Here is a 26,180-nt window from a genome sequence, read left to right as displayed (position 1 = left end):
GCATTCTCTTCTGTCTCCTCCAATAGCTGAAATTAATGGTGATTAATATGTTATAAGTCATAAAACATTAAAGCAATTCTTAAAATATAAATTAGAAGCAGCTTCTGTCTTGGCCCGAGCTCTGGTTTGCTGATAAATATCATCCCGAGCCTGTTGAAAGGAGATACACTGACGCCACCATGTTTCTAATTAGAGACACATGGCAATGTCACACCAATCGCAGAAAACCTAACCCTTGAGACTTCCAGAGTTTGCTGTTTTTCCATGTTTCCAACACACAATGGATATAAAATATCAAACATTCTTGTCTCTACCTCATCTAAGCCTGCGTTACAAGAGAGTAAGTTGTCATTTGAAAGAAAAACAAACCAAAAGATTTTTTTTCAATTATAAGGGTCATTCAAGAATGTGAGCACTAAGAACACAAAAATGAGGGAAAAAACCCCAAACACTCAAGCAAGTTATATTTTCTCTCCTTTTGTAGGAGAATTCAATGTTCAGTGATTTCTTGTGGCGACTGAACTCCACAACTGAAGTGTCCACTTTTCCAGGCGAGTTTTCCAAGTGTGATCCCAGGCACTGCAGGGCAGCTCACACTGTGTTTGAGTGACATTTCCTGGGAGACTCGAGGGCTCGTTCCTGTGGCACCACATTTCCAGAGCCCCAAACACACCCTGAAACAAACCCTACCCAGCACCCTCAGCTACAGCACAACCTCTTCCAAGCCAGCACAGGCAAACTGAGCCTGATTTATGCTGTGCCCAGCAGAAATGCCCAAAAGCAGCTTCTGATGGACATGGATGGAGAGCAATGGGTTTGCCAGCATGGCCCCTTGTGAGTGCAAATCCAGAAACAGGAACACTGGCAACTGCTCTGACACTCTGACAGCACAGGCTTGCACCTCAGGCTCTACATGGACAGCAGCAGCAACAGGGTAACAGTGTTTGGCACCAAAACCCTTTTCAAGGAATGAACAATTTACTTTGAAGTATCCAGAAATCATTATTATGTTTATTCTTGAAAGAATCCCCTCTTGCATGTTCTGACTATGGCCTAAGTGTGCAGGTGGACCACAGACAGTTGTACTTCCAGATCACCAATTTTCTTCTCAACTTTCCTCAGACACATGCACTACTGTTGTCATTAGGCAGAGTTGTCTGTCTGGGTGTTGTACAAAAGAGTTTGCAATCCACAGCATTTGTGTGGTGCAATGTATGGCTGGCATCTTGTGAGGCTCTAAAAGGCTCGTGTGGGGCTTTTATGAGCCTTTCAAACTTTAAAAACAAGCAAAGTCAAGAACTAACTAAAATCCTGGGGTTTTGGATCTGATTTTGCTCACATTTTTTCTGGCTACTGAGGGATAAAAGCAAGGGGAGACAGTGAAAGGCTGACATTGATTCTGCTTCTCATATGTTCTGAATAAAGTCTAAAACCCATTACTACACTACAATTAAAAACATAATTGTGAGTGCTCTCAGAATTAGGCCCCAGAGGCTTTAGACTTTAAAACTAGTACTTACCATAATCTCCAGTTTTCTCCAACATTCTTCCAATTTAGCCATAGGCTTAAGCCACCAGTCAGTGTACTTCAAATACCTCTTGCCTTGGAACCAAAACTGCCTAAGCCACTCAAATTCAACCTGCAAGATAAAAACATGGCACCATAAACATCCATGGTCCTTATCCAGGACAGGAATGGAGTAATGCAAGAATCCAGCTACACCTGAACAGTCCTATAGGAAAGGAGACAGACAAAGCAGGTCATTTTTAAACACACCCTTACTCCAAGCTGTTTATTCCTATTCCACATCCATTTGTGACCTGAGCTACTCTCTTCAAACCCAGAGAGGTGCAAAACTCAACTCCCTTTTTTCCCCCCTGTTCTTTACATGATGCACACATACAACAAACATTAAAAACTCCAGTCATGTATGCACCAACTCTGGCTTATTGTGATTAACACTGCGGGTTTCAAATTGTTTCAGTCATAGGAGATTGGAAAAAACTTGCAGTAGTAACACTACTAGAATGCAGCCCAGTTTCTATGGAATGAGGGGGTGGCACACAAGGAATCACAGCCTCTCATCCTTCAGCAGACAGCCCAGTTACCAGAGATGCTGCTTTCTTTAAGAGTAATCCATAGTTCTGGTCTTCAGAATTCCATATTTATCTTTGTTGTGGTAGTTCTGTTTCACACTGAGTTCAAAGCTGCTTTAATCATTATTTGTACCACAAAGAAGATTTGTTTATCCCTGCTCAACTCAAGATGCAAACAAAGACAACCTACCAAGGTGAAAGAATAAAGAAAACTGCCCAAAGCTGTCACCTAGCACTCCCTTTCCTGCAACAGAAAACTGAACAGCTACAGAAATCTGAAATTGGTCCAGTTAATATCAACTAAAGGCTTGGTCAATACATTAAAGATTGCAAAAAAAAAATACTTAAGTATGAAGGACTCAGTTATTATTTGATTGAAAAGAAATCAGTATATGCAGTTTTGGGAAAGCTGAGCACATCATCATTCAATTAGAATTTTAAGAACTTAATATTCTTTTCTCTCCACTTCTTTTTGCATTTTTTGGCCTCTACCATGTGATGTCTGGCAAACAAGTTCTATGAAATTAGTCATGAGGCCATTAATCAAAGAAAAAATGTTTTATTAAAATCAATGTTAAAATATGACTCATCATAGATCTATTTCAGTCAATCTGATTTTTACCTAATAATATTGATTTCTTGCAATAATCTATGTAATTTCACTCTTACTGTAGGCTAGTACATTGGCCAAAATTTAAATGTATCTTGATCCTCTACAAAATATATATAATTTGACACAGAAGAGTTGCTTTTTAGGTTTAATACACAAAGTATAGCAATAAGCTAATTCATTTTCAGCAGGATTAGCTGGTCTCATCAAAGGTCAGTGTGTACCTAATTGCAACAAGAGGCTGTTTAATGATGTGGACTGCCATCTCACACAGCTATCAAACTGCTCTGCATTCATCTCACAGCAGCTCTGTTTAGCTCCAACCTGAATGAATAAACTTGGGCTGGGGAGAAAAACAAGTGTTTCACCCTCCAAGGTGGCCACCAAGCTGCTTGGCAAGTGTCTGCTCTGAACCATGACCTCTGAACAGATAACTGATGATTCTGAGAAAGAAAATTATCTTGATGAGGCAAGGGTGACATGATTTCGCTTCTGTAATAACTTTTTTCTGTAGCAGGAACTCGCTTCTCTTGGCTTGTCTCCTATGCACAGGATAAGCTGTACCTTCTGAGTAAAAAAACCTCAACACTAAACACTAGAGAGACACAGAAAGCTCATTTCTAGCCCTACTGGAATGGAAGTTAGAGAACATTCATCTTCTGTGACAAAACTCTCAGGTTAACAGCTCTTGCAAAGGAATTTTTCAGAGAGTTTTAATTTGGAGACTCCCATACATGAGAACTAACTTTAGCTACCATTAGAAAGTATTTTATATGACTTAAGCTGTGAAGACACAGCTTAAACATATTTACATATAAAAATACATAGGCTGAGTGTCTGAGGAATAATTTTCATCTTCTAATTGATTTTCACTTACGACTTACATCTGTGCAAGTAAGCTGAGAATCAGGCCTCATATTTCTAATCTCAATGTATTTTCAAGTTGTCCTTTAAGCAACGATTAAAGGCCAATTTTAGTTTATTGTCAATACTGGGTAGTACAAGGCCAACAGTAGCATTTGGCATTTTGTGAGGCAATGCTCCTCAGTCAATTGTTTAAAAGTACTGGTTATTAAATGCCACACATGTAGGTGATCTATACTTTCTCTCTGCCATACAAGTCAGCCACTAACCATGCTATCAGCTCACTGTAATGTGCTACAACATATTAACCTTCCTTTGGCTGCCTACACCTCTCCCTTTCTCATCAGTGTCCAACACCACATCCCTTCAACTCAGCTAGCCCAGGCTTTCTACCTCCCCATGCATTCTCCAAGCTCCGTTTATCTACTGCTGCCACAAAAACAGATTTGCTGGAGGCAAAAATGATTGTACCTCACAAGCAACAGGGCAACCAATTCAGTCTCATTTTAATCATGGTAATCAGGATCTGATTATCACAGCTGGGCAAATAGCCCGATGTGAACAAACCCCTACCTTTCAAACTTAAGTACTTAGTTTGAAATCTGCCACATTTTCAACACAATCCCCTGACACTGAGACTTCCTCTGTTTTTTTACTACACTGAGAACATCTGAATATTAGTTTGGTGCTGGCAAATACAGAAGCCTTGAAAGTACCTCACACCAACATGAACTATTAGCAATTTTGCATTAGTCAGAGCAAGAAGATTTTTCTTTGAAATGTGAAGAACAGGCTGGTGAAGATCTTTTCTGAAGATTTATTTCTATATGATGATCTGTCCAGCAGCATTTAGTTCCTTTAAAAAGAATTTAGTTGCCAGTGGTTTTCCCAGGTGCCCTGTAGCTCTGTTTGGGATGCACTCAGCAGCTATGTATGTTTAGGAAAGCCAAGTGGGAGGAAAGTACTAGTAGGAGCAAGCGGTTCCCATTCAGAGAATTGTGCAAGATCATTTCTTTTGGGATAAACTATTCCTGACCAAACAACAATCTGATTGTGACTGTGTGTGAGCTGTCAGGCTATTGTACTCCACAGCTGCCAGGTAACTACATCTGTTCACCCTCCTACACCCCTGCCACTGAAGTATTTGTTCAGACTGCAAGGCCATAAGCTATGCAGACAAACTGCATGTGAACACCTTTAATTAAGGTTATCTTTACTTACAACTACAAAGTACACACTGGGAGTGAAGTGACTCACACATCTAACACACAGCACATACCTTGCAATTACTCAGATATTCCTTTGAAGGCTGTTTTAGTGAGGGAGACCATGAAAACAAAGCTAGGTTTAAAGAAATATTAAACTTCCACCTGGCTGCCCACTAGAGATGCTAAAATCCTCCTCAGGTTAGCATCTTACTTTTTTAACAGGAATACTTCTGTCAAGACATCCAAGACAGGGCCCTGACAAATGAACTCTGGGAAATCTAACATCAAGTAAGGACACTCCCCAGATACTCTTTTAGAGGTTTCTCTGCCCACCACAAAACTGGAAAAAAATGGAGTCTCCACCTTTGCTTCAGATGCTCAGTTCAAACACACTTTATCACACAGCAAGTCAATTTTCCTGCCCGGGAGTACAAAAGTGAAGGCACAGAATCATTCCTCATTCTTTCAGACCCACTCTTGGGCTTTTTCCCTTGAGCAGACACAGATAATTCATCCAGGCCTCATTTGGCAGAGCAGTTAATTTCAGCACAGACTGTGAATCTGCTAAACCAGTATATTTTAGCTTGGTACTGTGATGGTTCTGTTCTGGTTAATGTTCTCTGATGATTGCTTTGGAGGTAGCAGCAAGGGGGTAAAAAGAATGAACCCGCAGCATTTGAGGAAGATAAAGAACCAAGAAGAATGGCTGCATCTAGTTACAAGAGTTAAAACTGAGAAACTTCAGTTATGACAATATTTAAAAATAAAATACAACAAGATCATCACCTCTAGATACTATCTCATTTCAAGCTCAGGATTTCTAGTTCAGAAGAAGAGGGAAAAAAAAATCTCAAGGACCTTTACGAATAGCACAGAAAGCTGTATATCAGAAATACACAGGCAAAATTGGGAAAATGGGTGGCAGCTCTCCATTAATCCTACAGGGATATGGATTTTAGTGCTATTTTGATTTTGCATTAAAAATTGCTAACAGATGAATGGCTCATTTTCATCAGTAAGCAGTTTGATTCTTTAAAGAAACAAAACAGTCTCTTTTTCTTCCACCTGCCTGATAAAGTTTGAACCTGAAACCTGTATTAGTGCCTGAAAAGACAAAGATTTGTCATACAGGAAGGTAGGAAGCTTTTATATCTAAGAAAAGTTGTGTTAGCTTCACAGGTCTTTTTATTTTCAGCTCAGTGATGTTCGAAAAAGAATAGGCATTTACCACAGAGATAAGCCTCTAGAAATTTTGTCTACTTGTGCAGCAATAAATGACATTTAAGTAGCAGTCTAACAGCAAGTGAAGATTTGACCTTGGGATGAAAAATTAAGGAAAAAAAAAAGAATAGTGAAATTCTTTTAGGAATTTTTGGATGAGTAGTCTCTTTTCAAATTAAATATAGATCCAGTGTTTCTACCAAGTGCACAATATGTACAAGCTAAACTAGGATTGCTGTTACAGTATATCCCATATGTGTAACAGGAAACATCCCTGTATGTCACATTGCAAAATTATTCAGGTGACTGCAAACACCAGGGGCTACTCTCTCACCTGATGTAAACAGCACATGGCTTTGATGTTAAAGGACCCGTGCAAATTTACACCAGCTGTGCCTGTGGCCCTTGCTGTGCAAACCACATATGCGTGTAGTTTTATGGACTGAGCCTGATTAATGTTTTGTAAACCTCTGCATGCATCAGACTCCTTTAAATTGCCCTAGGAGCTGCTTTGGTAAAAGTCAAGGGCGCAAATCTTTTGCCAACACTATGCTCCATTTTACCAACTGTAAACAAATACAGATAAAAATGTGTTCTACAAAGTTTTAGTAGCACTACACAGTATCATATTCCTCAGCAGACAGCAATTTAAACATTTTACACAAATTCTAATTTGAGTGCAAATGGCCTATGTACAGCTTCCAATTTATCTTAATGGAAATACAGCACAGCTCCAAGCAAGAAAGCACTGGCAGCTTCAGTGGAATCCTGTCAAAGTGCATTTGTAGCACTAAATGACCTGCTTAAATATATTCCTCACAATTGTTATTTCCACTGTATTTTCTTCAGAACATAGTTTAGAGCCCACACTCCCAATTCTGCCACCCATGGCATTATGCAAAAACCTGGTTCAATAAAAACCAGGGAGGAATAACTGAAAAAATTTATCTGCTCCTTTCCCTCTAATCCTTTAATGCCTTCTCTCTCTTCCTTTCTGTTAGAGAAGTGCTAGAGTAGTCTGTTTGACCACCACACTGTCAGTTCTGGTCTAGTATTCTGTGAAACTTCTCTTACTTTACCAGCAGAGGGATCTTAAGAAGGAAAAATGAAAACTTCCACGATAATCCCAATTACTGTACCCAAGTAAAAAAGTCATAAAAGCCACATTGCAAACTCGTACAAAGCAATGCCTTGTAAGCAGCTGAACACACTTAATTGCTATTACATTCACGAGGATACTGCACTGCTCAGCCCTGGCTTAAGTATTTTCAGTGCAGATCATCTCACCTCATTATGTATTTCTTCTACTTGCTTCACCACTGCAGCTTCCAGTGATTTCAAAGACAAAGCCTTTGAATCAGAATCAGTTTGTAAATTCTGGAGTGCCAGTTCACACCGTCCAAGTATGTATTCCAACGTTCCTCTTGAAGACTATAAAGATACAATAAAAACATATATATAACCACTTCAGAAAATTTGTATTTCTCAACTCTATTTCATCAGCAATCCATGAGGTGTGATGCAGCACATTCTGAATTCACATCTGATAAGTCTACCTGGGAGCTAAGGCCAACTACCAATACAGAACCAAGTGTACCTCAATCAAACATAAACAACAAAGTTGGTAATGAAAAGAGTTTGAGTCATAAGCATAACATGGAGCATAATTCTGAAAAGACACCATGGTGCTGCAAATATGGCAGCAGGACATTGGTTTTACAAGGGACCAAACAGTGAAAGGTTTTTGATACTTACATCTGCCACCCTGTGAGTTGAGCTGAACCGAGGTGATAAACCAGCCAGAACACAGTGCTGATGTGTCATATTGAGATCATCTAGGGACAGATTAGAAAACATTAAGGACAGGGGAAAATTATAATTATTAAAAGTTAATCTGGTTGAATACGAATTAAGTACACTACTTTTCTTGCTTTAATGCTTAGAGAATTCAGTCACATAGCTCCAGTGTTTTGCAGAGCACAATAACTATTCACTATCCTAGAGTCAGAAATATTTCTACTTACACTAGTTTTCTCCTATACATTTTACAAGTGGCATTTTTCCCACCTCTTATAAGGAAAGTTTAACTAAACAAATTAAAATTCCTCCAAAGCTGAGGAGACTACTCAGTCTAGACTACTGAGGAGACTAAACAGACTACTTGGATGTTACAATCTCTTTCCCCAAAATCACTAAAAAATACTGAAAGTTCTAAAAAAAAAAAAAAGCTACAAAACAAACAAAAAAAAATTATGAAAAAATTATTTCCCATAGACATATATTAGGGTAAATTGCACAGAACCCAGTCTTACAAGGGCCACAGAACATTATCATCTCTGGACATTGCAATATTTAAATACCACAATCACTTTCAAGAAGAGTTGTGTCAGAAAACAAACCTAAACACTTCCACTACCCCTTTCAGTGCCCGTTCTTTGTGGTTGTATGTAGCAAACACAGAATTAGACTTACTACATTTTGATTTACACCTTTATTCAAACCCTTGGCAAATCTTTCATTGTAGTTCTCTACTTTGGAATTCCTTCCAACTGTCTCTAATCCTTTATGAATCTCAGAAAGAAGCCTGTAATTTTAATTTAAGAGTTTACAATTAATCTAAAACTCTAATTGTACAAAAATAGTTGAAGCTTCATTGATTGCATGCCTCAAAGCATGTTAAAAAGTACATTTTAGGTCTTAAAAGATTGTGGTAAAGATTTGCTTTCTTTTTCTTCTAAATATGTATTAACTGAAAAGAAAACTCACTCTTTGATAAATTGGCTGTTGTCCATCTGGCATTAAAAGCTTTTATTCAGATACAGAACACTACACCCAGAATACTATTTCGGTTTTAGAGCCAAACCAAAGCGTTTTCATTCCTTGGTCACCCATGTTGGAAGTGCCACAGTGCTCTTGTGGGGTTCAGTAAAAAACAGCTCTTAAGGAGTCAGCCTGTTTTACATGACTAAGCACTGACCTATGGGGTCTGCAAAACCAAAACAGAGACTCTTCAGTACAGAATACAGGCTATTATTCTCTACGTGGGACCCCCCATCAGTAAAACTTCTCTGATTTTCTTGTTACAGACAGCAGATTCACTTTGGAATCTGGATGTTGCATATTCAATTTTTAATTGTGGAGGGAAGTTCACATAGTAGACCTGTCTCTCCCTGCTGATATCTACTCTTCTCATGTCTACTGACATCTGAGGTTTTTTGCCTCTTGTTTTCTCAAAATACATCTCTCCAGCACAGAACCTCAGCACAGTCCTCTCCTCTCCTTCAAACCACTGCCAGTTCCTCCCACTTCTCTCTGATCCTGTTCTCAGTCCCTGCCCCTGCTCTGTCCTTCCTGGGCTTTCTTCTGACAGCTGAAATACCTGGGCTCCACCAGCAGCACTGAAAGCCCTTTGTCAAAAGAACAGACTGATGGATATGTCTGTGTACAAACACTGAAATAACATACATACACTTAATTCTCATTCTACTACTCAACTAATTATCAGTGAGCTGAGCAGCCAAAGCACTTGGAGAGGAACAATGACTCTACACCCATGCCACTGCACACTATTGCAACATAACAAATGAAAGGTAGAAAGGTAAGAAATTCTTAGCCAGCCCTTAAAGGAGTGGGGGCTAAAGGCCCTAAACTTAGTGCCTGGAGGTAAAGTATTTCCCAGGAAAGCACAGACCATGATGAAAAATGGCTCCTAGAATTACCAAAAGGGCTTTATGTAGTCTTTTCTATCTTCTCTAAAGTGTTCCTCCTGAACTTACTAGACAGTTGTCTTTTGTCTATTTCAAGAGGCAAATAAAAGGTATAGTGGTGTTTAAAGCACTGGCAAAATCTTTGACGTTCTAACTACCACAAATATCTAAACAAAAGTGAAATGGACTTTTGCTATTAATTTTCTGAACTACCGTTAACAAACAAGAAAACCATGCACAAATAAAACAATTAATTAAAAGTCTAAAAGCTAAAAAAAATAATAAATTTAAAAGAAATATGTCAGAGTTGTCCAACTTCATGATCAAAGTTTGGTAATGACAAATACACTTCTGGAGTTCTAAGTCTTAACAACAGGGAATATACCATTTGGATTAAATGTGGACTCGAAAAAAGGGGGAGGTGAAAAGCTCCAACACATTCAAGATGCTAGAGAGCAAAGAGGGTTCAAGTTAGTTTGTGAAAATAGAAGCAGATTAAATATCTAGAAATAGTTTAATGAGTCACTATATACATGTGGAAGTGTTTCCATTAAATACTTATCTTTAACCACAAGCCAACCTCTGCAATGTGTGCAACCTACTTCTGGTTGGTTATGAAAATAATTTTTTGATGCTTCTCAAACTATAATTTGCTGGGGGTGGGGAGTGGTATAAGATTCAAAGTTCATCTTCATGCTGTTTTAAAACCCTAACCTTCAAGCACGAGCTTGATCTATGGGAAACAGCTGCAGAAAAGTAAATCTGCCTTTGAAAGAATCCAGAATGTATTTTTGTTAAGTATGTTTTGAAGTCATGGTAGGAAAATTAGTGAAAATTGTAAATCTGCTTGCAAATCTGGTCATGTCTAACTCAAAGATTAGGGGAAAAATTCCAATTTAATAGTAGGACCATGACAAGCCTAGTTAAGCATGCTCTAGGATAGAGCAGATGGGGCCTTTTGCTCACCTCCACGCGTTTTGGATTTATTGCATGCACCCAACACGTTTCATATTAGACACCCCTTGACTGTGTACTTGAGACAGCAGGGTTCAGTGTGCACTTCCTCTGCAGACCAATATATTATTCTAAATTGAGCTAAAGTGTTTCCGTTTCACGAGTGATATAAAGTTTAGATTTGAATTTTTAGGGAGCAGACTTGCAGCCATTCACCAGACTTTTTTCTCCATATTAAGAGCAGCCTAAAAAAAATTAATTTAAAAAAATCTCTCTTAGAGAAAGTAATTTCGAGTTTTTATTGTTTTTGCTTTAAAAAATGCATTTATATTATTGTAATAGCTTAAAAGAAGAATGGATGTGATCACCTTCTGTTTAGTACTAACATACACCTAAATTATGGCTCATGATTTCATCTGAAGAGGGCTGCTGAGAAGGAAGATGTAAATTTAAATTATAAGACATTTTACTAAATTTCTCCCCAGAATAACAAAATACATTTATAAAGCAAATGAAGAGAGGAACAGAATCATTATTATTAAATGTCTACTAGAAATGCTAAAAAGAAAACACTGGGGGCTTTTTGTTAGTTTGCTATACCCATTGATCTTGATTTACAAGCTACTGTAATTGCACATTACTGTAAGAAATATCCAGTTGCCACACTTTCCTACATAGATTTGTGTGTACCACAGGAAATACTAGTGGTATTACAGGTACAGGAATTGATAGGATCTGACTTTTAAATTATAAGCAACATATTGAATGTGATGTTTCAGCATTTTCAACATTCATAAAAAGCAGTAACACTACACCATTCCAACAACTGGAGGAACAGACCCACAGAGTGGCTGAGTTTTGTGCTGGGGTGGATGAGTCAGTGGTGGTCACAACCAATCCTCACAGCCAGTGCCTGAACAGGAACCATTAGGAGCTGCAGGACTCTTCCATGCTCTGTTTTCTACATGTCTTGCAATCTACCACTGCTTTTAACATAATGCCAGTGAGAGGACTCTGCTTTACTGAAATGAGGTTCTGGAATACATGTACAAAAGCATGAGACAAATAAATTTTTTTCTTTCTTTTAAATTTTCTTTTTTTACAGAGTTTTCATATTTTGTCCTTTAGATGGCATCCTCAAGATGCCCCCTCTAAAAGTTACTGCAAAAAACACACTAAAACATATATATGTTTCATATATTATCTTTCAATCCAAGTCAAAATTATAAAGGCAGTTCTGCTATACAAAGAAACCTAATAAAAGGGCCATTTTGAGAATACTCTCTAAGACTATTTCCAAGTAATTGAAAAGAAATACAAAGACTATGGAAATGCAGAAGAGATTAAAAAAACACCTGGCCTACAGAGCTCAAATCTGTAGCTCTTCAAAAGTATTAATAAGAAAGTGATTTACACATCATCTTCAAAAGAATGTTTAATATATCCTTTGTTTCCATCTAAACACACTCATGATGTTACTCATTACATAAACTAACTTTCTGATCTACCCTTCATATAGAATCTCTGAAAATACTTTAGTTACTATATAAATTCCACTAGGGAATAAAAAACACCCTTATGATCTGGTAACTCAATCAACTAGAATCTACAGTATTTTGCAATAAAAATACTAAAGTTAGTCCCCTTCTTTTATTAAATACCTTCTGAATCTATTGGCCAGCATTGCTCTGTATGCTCAAAGTTTCCAGTCAGGAAGGATTAGATAAGAAATTTGCTTGATGCCCTAACTGCTATTTCACAAAAATAGATTATAATAACCTTTCTAGGAATGTTTAACTGCCACTTAACTTCATTTTGACTGTCTCTCTTTCCCTCTAGGCTTCTACTTTATACCCTTACAAAAAATGGAGGCACATCCAGACCACTGTGCCAAAGGATCTCACATCTTAACACCTGATCTTTCCATGTCTGAACACATTTCAGAGCACTCTTAGTCCAGCACTTTTACACAACACTTCCCTGATGACAGTGCAGAAGATTTGATGAGATAACTAAGAACAAGAAATGGTGCATCATTTTTATGATGGCTTATAAAGGTATTGTTTTTAGTATATAAACTGTGAAAGGTAAAGTTCAAAAGACTGTTCTGCCCATAAAGCTGGGAGTGTGACAAGTCATTACAGGGACATTCCATGGAATCTGCCTTCCAAGTCACAAACACATAACCAGGGAGCTCTGCAAGTGCTCTCAGGCTTCAAAGATGATGTCTGTCAAGCCAAGACACTAAACAGGCCAACCTGATGTTGTCAGAAGCCTTGTTCTTGTTTTTGTGTGATTTATAAGTAAATTTATTTTAACAAAAATGGTAACCAAGAGAAACAGAAGTCAAAAGAGAAAGCAACAGATTTTGTGTCAACAAACCTTAGCAACAGTTCTCGCTTCGTTTCTTTCAATGGATAAACCTTAGCACATGAGCTCAGCTGCTCAAGCAAATTAACTCAATTTAATTTTCTTTTTTTAATCCTCTACGCTTGAGACATTGAGACACATTCTTGGAGTAAGACAGCTGTGTTCATTATGATCTTAGTATAATCCCACTACTAGAAAACAGCATGTTTGAATATAGACATAGTAGCAGAAGGAGAGAAGTGTCATGTGTAAAACTGGTGACTAATAAAATACCCACAGATTGGCATAATGATTGAAACCTCAAGGACCATGGTAACAGAAAACATTCATTCACATCTTATATAATACAGGTGTCACTTGATAAGCCAAGCTGAAGAACAGAAATTTATTCGTTGAACTTATGAGATGCTCAGAAAAACTGCTTTAAGAATCTGCAAAAAAGAATCTTTTTGAAAAAAACTGCAAAAAGAATGTAGAAATACAAGGATGGGACAGATACAGCACAACTTCTGGCAAGATCTGGGGAACTTCTGGTTAGGGCCTGAAGCCTAACTTGGACTACTAATTTCGACTGCACAACAGACAGAAAAGGTAAAAAAAAAAAACAAAACCACAACTATTTCTTTCTCCGCTGTAAAGTGAAAAACATTAAGAAAAAAAGTTCTCCAAAATATTGTGGAAGTAGGCAGAGCAGGAGGAATTTACTCTATACTCCAGTCAGATTTCATGTTTTTCTAAATAAGAAAATTCCTTACTGCAAGGAAGGTATGGTAGGTTATTTTGATGTAAGTGTAATTTTCTCTATTTTCAACAGAAAGTTCAACTTCTTAGTTCTTGAAAATTACCGAGCATCAGATAGATGTCCCCTTGGTGAAGTGGCAGTGCCAATCCAGGTGTCTCTATGTCCCAGGCCACCTTCAAGCCTACGTGCCAAACAGCCGGGTCTCTTCCCTTCAGTTCTCGTTCACTGCTTTCCTGTACGGATGAATCTTGAGGGAGAGAGAGACCACACAAATGAGGAACAGGTAAGAATCAGAAATACAAAATCTGGTTTTGACTTGAAGATATCCCATATTGGTACAATCTTAATAGCCTTAAAGATTCTACAGTCTCCATTTGCTATAATCATCATCTCCAAATTCAAAACTATGCAATAGGTAAAAGAAAAAAAAAAAAACAAAAACCGTATGAGATCAAGATTTTTTCTGCAACCGACTTTACCAAGATGAAAACTCTAAGTTAACTACCAAGTGAAGGCTTATCAAGTCAAGGCTTGTAATGGACTCAAGGTTTTCTGAAATTCTTAAACATATGTAAGGGAGTTTTACTTAAGTATCACTAAATATTTTTCATTACTGAAACTACAAGCATAGAAGAAAAAAACAAAAAATATAGCAACACTGACATAACAACAAGATAACTTCTGAAAGAATTTCAAAGTCATAAACTGCCAAAACATTTTAGGAACAATTTCATTTGTTTATGTACTTGCAATTTCACCAAATAATAAACTGAGGCAAAGTAAGGTGAAATAATGGTTACAAAACACAGTCTAGACCAATAAAGTAAATCTTGCAACCATCTCTGTCCTTCTTTTATCAAAATTACTAGTCAAACATGCTAGGTAACGTGCAAGAGCCAATGAAGCTTCAATACATTTGTCACAACACTTTTCTTATCATTATGCAACATGAATGTGTTGAGCTTGGGGAAAAAATAATCCATTGCATAGAAATAGCATTTAGAGCTTAATCCCTCAGAACTATTTTCATAAGCTTACTTCACTGCAGTATAAATTGAAAGATACAGTCAGCATTTATAACAAGGTATTTGGGAGCTATGGTGCAACAGTTTTACAGCTAAAGTAACAGTGCATTTTGACAGAGGAGGGATGAAGTTTTAGTAAATATTTGGCACAAAGCAGCAGTGAACAGTTAGAAATTAACTATGCACCATGCCCAATTCTTACTTACAACTTAGTAACTGTGTCCACTTCATTGTCCACTTGAAATGTGCTTTTCTGTAATAACTTTTAAAACCTTTGTCTTAATTTAATTCTAGAAGAAAATTATTAAAGATGAATAGCTCTTATTATAAGAGGCACACACAAAGTGTGACCACAAACTCACACTTTTAAAAATATTCATGTCATTCATCTCACATGGTTACCACAGGTTTTTTAGCTGGGAGCAGCCTTTAGAAAATTAAGACAATTTATTAACTATTATGTCAATGAAATATTGTCTAAATTCAGGAAGCAGAGAGACAAAGCCTATTGAAGAACCAATCTAAATGTTCTTAAGTGAAAATTCTCACAGTCCCCAAGTTCCCTCCCTTCACTGCTAACAGTTCTCATCCAGCCAAAGCTCTGGCTCGGGAGCAGCTCTGGGCCCTTCCATCAAGAGCACACAAATGAGAAAACAAGAGCTAGCAAATACTCAGAAAAATCAATACTAAACTCTTCAAGGGGCTTTCATATTTGCTACCCTGTTCAGATAAATTGTAACTTAATTTAAGAAAAATGTTTTCTGAAAACTGCAAATAGGATGGCTTTCAAGGCATTTTTAATGCAATACATCATGGATATTATAAAAAGAAGTAACCTTTCTGGGTTAACTCTCTCTGTTATGCTGCCTTCCCATTCACTTTGGCAGCAGCACTGTTCACAATATGGCACCAATAAAATATAGAACTACAATCAGAGACAGCAATTTCAATCAAAGTTTCCTGGGGTCTCCTCATAAATCCAGCACCTTTGGAATGTGCTCGTTAAAATGACTTATTTTTTGCAGTTTGATAAATTTTTTATTGCTTAAGTACTGAGTTCAAATACAGCTCACAGTCTCCTTTTCTCTACATTCTCAATTATTGCACCTTATAATTATCAGCAGCAATTGAAACTGATTGCTCCTACCATGTTATTTTGGTAACAAATGGAAGCAAGCTGCTACTTGCTTTTAAATGCAAGCTACCCTGAAACTGAGAGCAAGGGAAAAATAGATACCTTAACATTTGTGGCATATCCCCAAGTAGCACTGACAAACTTTTACATAAAAATCAGTTGTTATTAAATTCTCTATGACACCTCAAGAATGACTGGATGCTGTATATTTTTTATATAATTACAGCTGCCATTTAAGTGAAAACATTTGGATGAATCTAAATCATAAGTATTCGAGAATAAATCGTGTGAATAAATCATGGATCACATACACATCACCTTAAGAACACAAACTTATTTTCTAGTAAGCCATATAGAAATGGTCAAATATACAAGTATTTCATGGAAGTATAACAAAACTATGTGCAGATTTGAATTCTGGTCAGCAGAGGTTTACAGACTTGGGCCTGCAAGAAACCTTTATGCTGGAATCCCAAATAAAATGGTGCAATGAAGTAAAAAGCTTACCACAACATAACAATACCTCATCAAACCTGTAATTATGGTAGAACCATGAAAGAGAGAATGTAGCTGCAGAAAATTGGCCACAGCATTATGCTTTTAACTAGACAGCTCAAATTTCAGAGATGTTCCAGCACTTAGATCTGATCTTATCAGGTTTGGGTCAGGGTTAGGTTCAGAACAATATGAAACTTGTTTTCCTGGAACTACTTTGGTTATTGTTCCAGAACACAGAAAGTAAAAGTAGCTTTGAAAGGTTTCTTTGCTATTCGGCTCCAAAATCTTCCAGAGTTTGAGACTTTTTTGATGCTCTGAAACCTAAATTATCTCCATGCAAGTCAAACTGTAATGCCAAATTATATCCTAAATGTAACCTTACACACAATTTCTTAAGAAAATAGAATCACTGCCAACACATTGCTAAGAACAAGGACTGTAAGCATTTACTTCAACATTAAACACAACTAACCATATTATTTTTTAGATTGATTATTTTATGGATTGATTTTTTTCCAGAATGTGAAAGAATTTGGGGACGTTCCTCAATTAAACAAATACATAAATCATCAGTGTCTTTCAATAGCAATTTATATATGTTACATGCAAGAAGTGAAAGAAGCAGAATATGCCTTGCTTCTCAGTAGCTGATGGGAAAGAAGTATCTACCCAAAGTTATTTCCTCTACCTCATTACTGAAAAGCCATAGTGTAAGAGGTTAAATTCCATTAATATTTAAATTTTCCTTGCAACTGACATTCAAAACACAAAAAAAATCACAAGATTTTGCCAACAATGTTCTTATCAATTCATGTTTGGAATGATGTATCCAGATATATCAGGAACAAAAGCACTAAAATAAGAACAAACAATATTCTGTCATCCCCTCATTTCTGAAGGAGAGGCTCGATTTGATCAGTGAGAAGATGTTTAAAAGAAACCCCACAACCCACAATGGTCTATTCAAGTGATGATTTCTTTTTAGACAACAGGGATTCGAATCTATTATTGTGAAAGTTAGTGGATCACTAAAAATTTGTGACTCTCAGAACATAAATCCCACTGGGTAGACCCTGCAAGTTAGAGCTGTGACCATTTCATGCACTTACTCATTTCTTCAAAAGGAAAATAAAATTTTCTACATACCATTTCTGTTATTTTAACAAGTAATATTTCTCTCATACTATTGATATTAGAAATTATTCCAATCCTGCAAAAAAACATCTACTCCATGACTTTTATCCATTAAGCATACATAAAGTACATAAAGAGGGTTATTGGTCAACTACAAAGTTAAATTTACTTCAATACTGAACAACTTTTGTAGTTTCAGGATTTTTTTTAATATGGTGGGGAAACGAACATCTGTAGTGCATCTCAATTATTTTTATTCCCACTTAAATGAAATAGCCACCATTAGGCTACGTGCCAGGATGTTGCTTCTAACTTCACAAAGTAAAAACATATAAACAGCATTTTACAAAGGAAACAAGCACAAAATGTCCTTGAAGTCATCACTGCAACTAACAGTAAGTTTGTTAAACCTTTTAACATTACCTTGTCAGCAGACAGAACCAGCTGTGTAGAAGTTCAAGAATTTAACAGCAAGTAGGCCTTACAGCAAGAAAACTAGATATGGCAAAGAAACCAGAGAGAAATACTTATCTCTTCTCTGTGGGAAGTCCAGGTAAGAGAAAGATGGACACACTTCAAGTGTTTACATTTTTTTCCATCTCCTGTAAGCTTGTAACTGAAACAAGTCCCCATTTCAAAGAACATCTTTAAATTTAGAACCAACCAGTGCTCTGCTAAGTAATAAAACTTCCTACAAAACTTACATCAACCTGATGGAAAGCTAGTCATTAGGAACTTTTCATGGATAAAATCCAATTTTTGAAAATGCCCTAATTCTACTAGATTGCAATTCACTTTTATAACTGCAGAAGGAAATAAATATATGTTATGAGCTTACTATATTAAAATCCTGAACAATTTTTTTACCTTTATGCTTTCAGGTGATAGGATACTTCTAAGCTAATGTGTTATTAAAAAAGCTGAATTGGTCAAAATTGGAAATTCCTGTTCCTTGATAAATTCTGAAACGTAAATTCATTCCAAATACTGTTTGTGGCATTATAATTGAACACACATTCTGTAACATATTCAGTTCTGTACATGCACCCTCCTGACTACCACTTCTGCACTTTCATGCAGCATACACACTGAAAGGAAACCTCTCAAATTTTTAGGAGCCCCCATTCTCATCACCTGACAACCTACTCTTAACCTAACGGAACTTAAGTAAAAGCATCAAGCAAAATGTTTACCTTATTTTGTTATTAGAAATGTACTTCATTTAAGTTGCTTTGAAAGAGTTTTACACTGGAAACAAGAAAAACACTGATACCAATTAGAATATCAGCTTGTTCCAATATCTTTATGTTGATGTCTGAATTTCTTTTCTGGCATATTGAAAACTGCTTCTACTTCAATTAATACTGATCAAAGTTTCAAACATGAAATTTTCATTATGGCATCAAACAATGAACAAACGAACAAGAAAACAAGTTGTTTCAATTACAGCAGTATCTGTTTTAATGCTATTTAATCCAGTAAGTAGGTACAAAACAAATACTGATATAAAGATGTAAATTAAAGTAAAAAGAAAACCATATAACTTGAGTTGTGCATTTCTAAAGAGTCTGACAGAGCTGCCATAGCTCAGGAAGGCTGTTTGACTCCAAGGGCTCCTGCTGCTCAAAACCTGACAACCTGGGGATTGTGCATTTGCAGCAGGGTGGATCAGCTCCAGCCATGCAGCTCTGGAGGCACGAGCTTCCACAGATCCTCAGCATCTGCAGCACCTCAGAGGCCAGGAGGATTTGAGCACCTGAGAGCTGACAAAACAAACATGCAAGACCTGGCAGAAAAGAGAATCAAGCAGTTCCAGCAAAAATCAACATGCTTGATTTGTGTTTTCATTTCCCACGGAATCAGTGCTTTTTTCCCAGAAAATTACTAATCCAGCTCATCTATATCTTCTAAGGAAAAATAGCTTCAACAAAAAATTCTGACCACATCTACTCTTTTTATTATGCATTCTGTAGTGATTCTGTGACAGTCTGTTCACACTACACTGAGAATTCAATACTAATTCAATACTAAATGAACTAATGGAGTAAGTACTAATAAAAGATGTCAGCATAAAAACAAAACATTTATACAAAACATGAAGAGAAGTCAAGACACGATGTAGCAATATTCTTCAAAAAGATGTTGACATCCTTATGTTTCACAGTTATGGAGACCTGGTAATATAGGAAATATTTAAAGTCTTTGTGAACTGCAGAAACCATCAAAACATTGACATTATATAGAACTAGAAAGAATAACATTATAAACATTGATGAGCTTATAACCACCAACACTGGAAGGCTGTAAACAGAAAACCAGAAGAGCAAAAAGAATCTACTTCTCTAAAATCAAATCCTCTTGGCTGCACTGGGTACAAAACTTTTATCACAAACAGATATTTACTGACACTTCACTCACAAAACCATTTTCCTAAGCTATAAACAGGATCCATTTTCTCCAATTTCTGAATAAGGAGGTCATTGCTATAGGGACATAGAATGACAACCACACCCTGAGCACAGAGGGGAGTGAACTGCTGGCATCTCTCCACGATGCTCCTTGGCAGGCACCTGAAACTCCCTCGAAAGCTCAAGAACCCAACCTGAGCAATGCAAAACCAGAACATTTCAAGTAGTGACTTTTAATTTTTTTTAATGATAGAACAATAACATTATTTACTAGAAAGATCCTGCTTTCTTTGTTTTCATGTCTATTTCCAAACTTTTCAGAAAAAAAACCCCAACTTTTCATTTTAAGTGTATTTATGAAAAAAATCTTGTATTTGGCAAAATCATTAATTGTACATAGATATCAAAACAATTTCTAGCCTAAGTATATAAAATATTTCTTTCTACCCACATCAATCAAATCTACAGAATTTGCAGTGGTTTTAAAACACTGTAATTTTTACTTATTTTATGTGCTGAATTAAAGAAGCAAAATCAACTGACGAGTTATGAATAAACATAGTAGCTTTCACTGTTGTTCATTTATAGCTCTCTGAACTTAAAGGAACTCACTCTTTTCCCCCTCCATAAGCAAACTTAATGCTGAAGTAAAAAAGTTTTAAGCATACCACAATAAATCCTCATACACAGCGTTATTACTTCAAGTTCATGTTTAGGTTTCTTTAACTTAAAATGCTACTGAAAAAATATTTCTCTACAGTACCAATGGAAAAAAACCCAACACATCTATTTGACACCATTGACCAATAGGATAGAAAGAAGTGCAGGAAGAAGTGCAGTCAGGGAATCTCTTCTACTCAATTTGCTAAGCCAGTTGATGTTTTATATCCAGGAAAATGTAAATAATATTACTTCAGTTGTACATTAAGTAACAAAGTGACACAGAGGTTTTTAATTATTACAAAAATAATAACAAAACCAGTAAGAGAATGCACGTGGGAGTATAAACTATTATTTTTATATCACAATCTTTAGCTGAAACCTACTAAATTCAACACAAATTCTTTCCCTGTTCTAAAGCAAACATCAAAGGATTTTAGGAAGAAGAAAAAATCCATTGTGAATAATGAAACATAACAGAACATTTGCAAATTCAAGTCAAGTGTCTAAATTCTAATCTTATGTTTGCAAAACTAAGAGTAATTTAAAAATACCCAAGCCTTTGTTCAAGCATTGTTAGGAAAAAACAAAAAAATCCTCATGTCTGCTCTGAAATAAAGATAAAAATGGGACAGGTAATTTAAATTAGAAATGAAATATTTAACAATGCTTCAGCTGCACTATTACCACCACCACCTCTAAAATACTATATTTTTAAAATAAGCAAGAGCCTGCATAGCCTGCCAGACAACAGTTGTTTTAATGCAGTGTCCACCCTTCCCAGCTATAGAAATGTTGGCAAAACCTCCATAAAACACACATTAACACTACAACATGCCTAGACATTATGCATGTATTTCTAAGTAATACATAATACTTCTATCCAAAAACCAACTGAAAATGATCTTTCCAAAGAAAGAAGAGTAGTAAAATCAGCATAAAGCAAAGCAAGTCTGTATATGATAAATAACACTATAAAAATGCTGATCCCAACCACAATGAAACATTTTACAGGATAGAAAACATGCACATGCATTAACCTAAGACAGGTATTTGACAGATTTTGATTTCCTGGCTCTTAGTCAGGGAGTTAATTACACCAATTTTTAAATCTAGTTAGAGAACAATTGCTAAGCCAGCTGCAGTAAACACAGGTATTTTGTACAGGTTTTAGTGGAAATAAAGATAAGGCTTAAATACAAAAGGTACCACAATTCATTCAGAAGCACGTGACAAGTCCAGACCAGCGTGCAGAGGTGTGCTGATGTACACACACACACACACAGGGGAACACAGGACAGCTCAAGGATTTCAGATATTTTTGTGACTGGTCAAGTGCCATCACTCACCTTCACAGCTGTAACTGTACACAGCCACCGTTGACCTTTCCACCAGATTCTCATCATGGTGCCAGCTCACTGCCATGCTCCCCATTCCAAAATAAGGTTCTTGTTTCAAGTACAGCATTTGCAGCGGATCCATATAATTCAATAAAGTCAAATTATAAGATGTTCTGTTCTTTAGACTTCTGTCATCCTCTGCTACACAAACACTGCTTTGATCTTTTGAAACAGACCCTTGCTCTGTATGAGAAGCAGCAAAACTTTGCTCCCTATCTATTACAGTAGTATCTTTAATTTCTTTGGTCTCAAACAAACTTTGTCTTTGCAATGCCTTGACTGCTTCAATATGCAAGTAGTCATTAAGTCTCATTAATGCTTTACAAGCATCATGTATTTGAGGACTGCAATATTTTATATCATAACCTTCTGTAGGCCAAGGAACTGTAAATAATCTTGTGTTCAAGTACTTGTAAGTGCATCCTGGGTCTCCAATTAATATACGAGACACTGGAGTAAGAAAGTCTTTTCCTTTGATCCTTACAAGATCTTGAAAGAAACAGTTGTGATCCCGCAAGGTCAGAAAGCTTTCTTGTACCATCTGATGGAGCTCTTCAGGTACTGTATCAGATTTCCTGAAACTCAGCTTGGAATACTTGGTCTTCCACTAAAGGAGAAAGACCCAAAGACAAAAAGAGGAAAATAATTATTCTTTTTACAGGAGTCAAGATATTTCAAGACAAGGCAAAGCTGTCAAGTTAACAAGAATGAGTCTATGTGGTGAAGATACAGATGCCACTTGTTACTTTATTTTCATATTTCAGTATATTGCACAAACTGTAGATATGCACCAGTGGCTTCAACCAGGGCAAATCTTCAAATAAAGAAATAAGAAGACTCTAGAACAATTCAGTAGAACATATAGCTTATCTGATGAATCTGCAGATAACGCCACCTTTAAGTATACAAACAACAGAATATCAAGTAAGAAAGTGATTCCTCTTTTTGCAAATTCTTTCTGTACAGAAATCTAGAGGGCTACATGATAAACTCCAACAGTTTTATATAACAATACTTTTCAGGGAAAAAATAACAAAATCAAAACATACATTCTAAAAAAATGCAGCGCTAACATTCTAGTGCTTTCTATTTTTATATTCCTTAGTGCTGCCAATTATCTCTCATTTTATGTAAAAGCTCTCTTCTGGTAACAGAAAATGTCCAAACTTATTTTCCTCCCCAGCTCCCTACCTGTAGTGTCCTTTTTCCTCATATCCTCTTGTGACCACACCAGCTCTGGTATCAGCTGGAGTTCAGAATCCAGCAGTGTGTGGAGGCAGCAACTCCCAGCAAGGTATAACACTGCTAATCAGCAGCTTCTTGCTTTGTATGCACAATACTGCTTCCCGCTCCAGGAAGGCTTGGATAATTTTATTTTGTTAATCTGGTTTTCTAAGGAAGTGAGTATCACATAATCACACCTTTTATTGGTTGCCTGTAAATCTGCTTTAACTACTGCTGAGACTGTTTGGCAAACTAGACAAAGGCTAGAGAATAAGTTCTTTAAAAGAGTGAGTTCTTAAGTATTACATAAAAATTAACAGATAAATAGAAGAAACAGATGCACACAAGTGCTCTCCCTAAGGGAAGGGCTGTAATGTGAGGGTATCAAGCATCAGCTAGCACTTGCGAAGCTCCAAAAGACTCAGCACACATATTTCCTTTTGTCCAGAAATTAGTCGGCAGTTTGGAGAAAAGGTAGGTACTGATGGTGGTGTGGGACACATATTAAGGTAGACTGAAATCTGAAGGCATTGGGCAATGGGGAAAGAGCACATGGATGCACAAAACTGATCTGCCAAAACTTTTATTAGTCTAATAGCTTATGTTCAAAGTTCTTTTAAAAAGACAAATAAAAGTCACCGGCACAAAACACCACATTGACCTCCAATCCATCTGTGAGCTCCTTCTGGTACAACTCAAACCCACTTTACTAGTACTATCTTCTTCCAAGTCTCATTTGAACCTGCCTTTCAGGAAATTAATTTTAAAATCCAAAGAACGTGCCCTTAAAAAACACAAACCAGGCAGTAAGTATGCACATTTTCCACTGCATGAAAACAGACTTGCATCATAATGCACTGTTATCCCACAACACTGAAGAGCTGGCTTTATAGGATCATTTGTTTCTACTAAAAAGGAGAACATAAAAGGAAGCCTATTTTAAAAATAATTATTACATATAATAAATCTTGGTTTATCTATAAACTTCACCACCATTCCTTGTGAAATTTTACAGTGAAGCTAATTCCTTTTCTTTATACATTCTTATGGTTCCAAAAACTAGCTTCCTAGAGAGAGGGAAAAAAAACCAGCCCTGTAACAGTATCTACAGATAATAATTTCTGACAATTGCATTTACATGCTTAGCTTCAAACACCAAAAAGCTTGAAAACAGTTCCAGATCTGTGTGAAGGTCCCTCTACAACCCCAGAACACAGGATCACAGCTTTCAATAAAAAAGTGAATCCAAACTTGATAAACTAAATTCACCTGAGTTTGCAAAAAACCTGAAATTATTCCTTTAGAGGTCCTGAACTGCCCGTTTCGTTTCTATCAGTGCTGTGTATCTCCAGCCTTTGAACAGTACAGTGAAAAAAATCCTTAAAAACAACAGCTAATGAAATCAGTAATTGTAAATTTAAGACTTGGAGCTATAGGCTGCAGTCAGATGTGAAGGTACAGGCTGATGGGAATCATAAATATTCTTTCATAAACTTACTTAAGAATGGCAGGATATGTTGTGACATGTAATGATTTTATGAAAGAAAGAGCTCTGACAATTCTACACCAGTACCCCAGTATTTCTTTAAATAATTCTGTATACTGGACATACTCATAACACATTAAATATGCTATTACAGTATATTTAAAGAGTCACAAATACTATATATTTTAAATAATTTGTATGAAAATATAAATGAACTGAATTTCTGTCATTAATCACACCCACAAAATTCCAAACAATTATTAGAAACAGAAGGAGGGAAATAACACTATGACGTAAAGCAATTAAATCCCTGAAAACATGCACTAGAAAGGAGGAACAGAGATTTTACAAAGCAAACAACATTGTATTCCCCTCCTGAACTGCAGAGGTAATGCCTTGCACATTTTGCTGCCAGCCAAGTCAGAGGCCTGTTACCTTTGGGTTGTGCTTTAAGATCACATGCTTAAGAACTATTTTATCATTAAGGTATCTCAAAATAAGTCAGGAAGTGGAAACACATTTCTGACACATCACATGAAAACAGCCTGGTCTTCTTTAAATCCCCAACCAGTGCCTGTGCTGTGCCCTCCATCAGGAAAGAATTACAGGATCAGAACATGGGGTGACTGCTGGGTTCACACTGGACACCTTGTTGTTTTGGGGGGATGGTGAAGGGCAGTAATCATGTACTCTGTGTTGTAACTCTGACAGCCAGTATTAAAGGTCAACTCACTGTTCACTCTGAAAGAAGTGGCAGCATTACAGGCAACTACAGCACTGAAAAAAAAAAGCACATTTGATGCTCAGTTCTTCTTGTGAATGTTACACACAGGATTTTAAATATGCTTTCATTTCTGATGGTGATACTCAACAGAGAATTACCCTATGGACTTGAGTGACAGAATAAAGTTGGAATCAGCAATAAGGACCCTTGACAAGCAAAGTGCCATGTGCCTCATGGAAGGATAGTCTGTACTTCATATATTTGTGAACTACCTTGTTACAGCCCCTTTCTTGTTCTGTAGTGGCTTTAAACATTACATTGTTTCAGGTTATGGCTCGGGGCCCATTTCCAAAATCCTTTATCAGAAAAAACACATTGAAAGAGGATGTCAGTGGAAGTTTTGCTTGTGATGGAATTTCTTACTTCCGTTCAGGCTGTACATTTTCATACCCAACAGGGTAAGACAGTTTTTTTAGTTGCATCCTACCTAACTTTTTCAACATGTTCAAAGAATAGTGTTTTATAAGAGGTAGATCCTTGAAGGAGTAGGGCAGGTCTGTCCAGGAAAGGACAGACTATAAAACTAAACTGTGTGTGATATTTTACTTTGCTGATTTGTTGTCTTCAAGCTCTCACCCTTCTTTTCCTCTCCAGCTGTAGTGCATTTAAGCATCATGGAATTTGGAATTTCTACAGCTGTGATTCCAGTAACA

At 36.7% G+C, this 26,180-nt stretch overlaps 1 protein-coding gene across 2 annotated transcripts in view; it reads right to left on the bottom strand.

The window, feature by feature from the left end:
* FTO (FTO alpha-ketoglutarate dependent dioxygenase) overlaps positions 1-26,180 on the bottom strand; it is a 217,607-nt gene that overhangs the window by 152,399 nt on the left and 39,028 nt on the right. For both annotated transcript variants that reach the window (XM_014883048.2, XM_088171893.1), the window contains exons 3-7: positions 21,983-22,640; positions 13,877-14,020; positions 7,756-7,835; positions 7,288-7,431; positions 1,521-1,640 (exon numbers count right to left, since the gene is read on the bottom strand). In XM_014883048.2, coding sequence (XP_014738534.2) covers positions 1,521-1,640; positions 7,288-7,431; positions 7,756-7,835; positions 13,877-14,020; positions 21,983-22,640 — 1,146 coding nt within the window. The remainder of the gene's footprint in view (positions 1-1,520; positions 1,641-7,287; positions 7,432-7,755; positions 7,836-13,876; positions 14,021-21,982; positions 22,641-26,180) is intronic.

Source organism: Sturnus vulgaris, chromosome 12, assembly GCF_052056855.1.
Source record: "Sturnus vulgaris isolate bStuVul1 chromosome 12, bStuVul1.hap1, whole genome shotgun sequence".
Classification (NCBI taxonomy): domain Eukaryota; kingdom Metazoa; phylum Chordata; class Aves; order Passeriformes; family Sturnidae; genus Sturnus; species Sturnus vulgaris.
The sequence above is the reverse complement of the archived record's forward strand: the minus strand, read 5'-3'. Positions and strand labels throughout refer to the sequence as shown.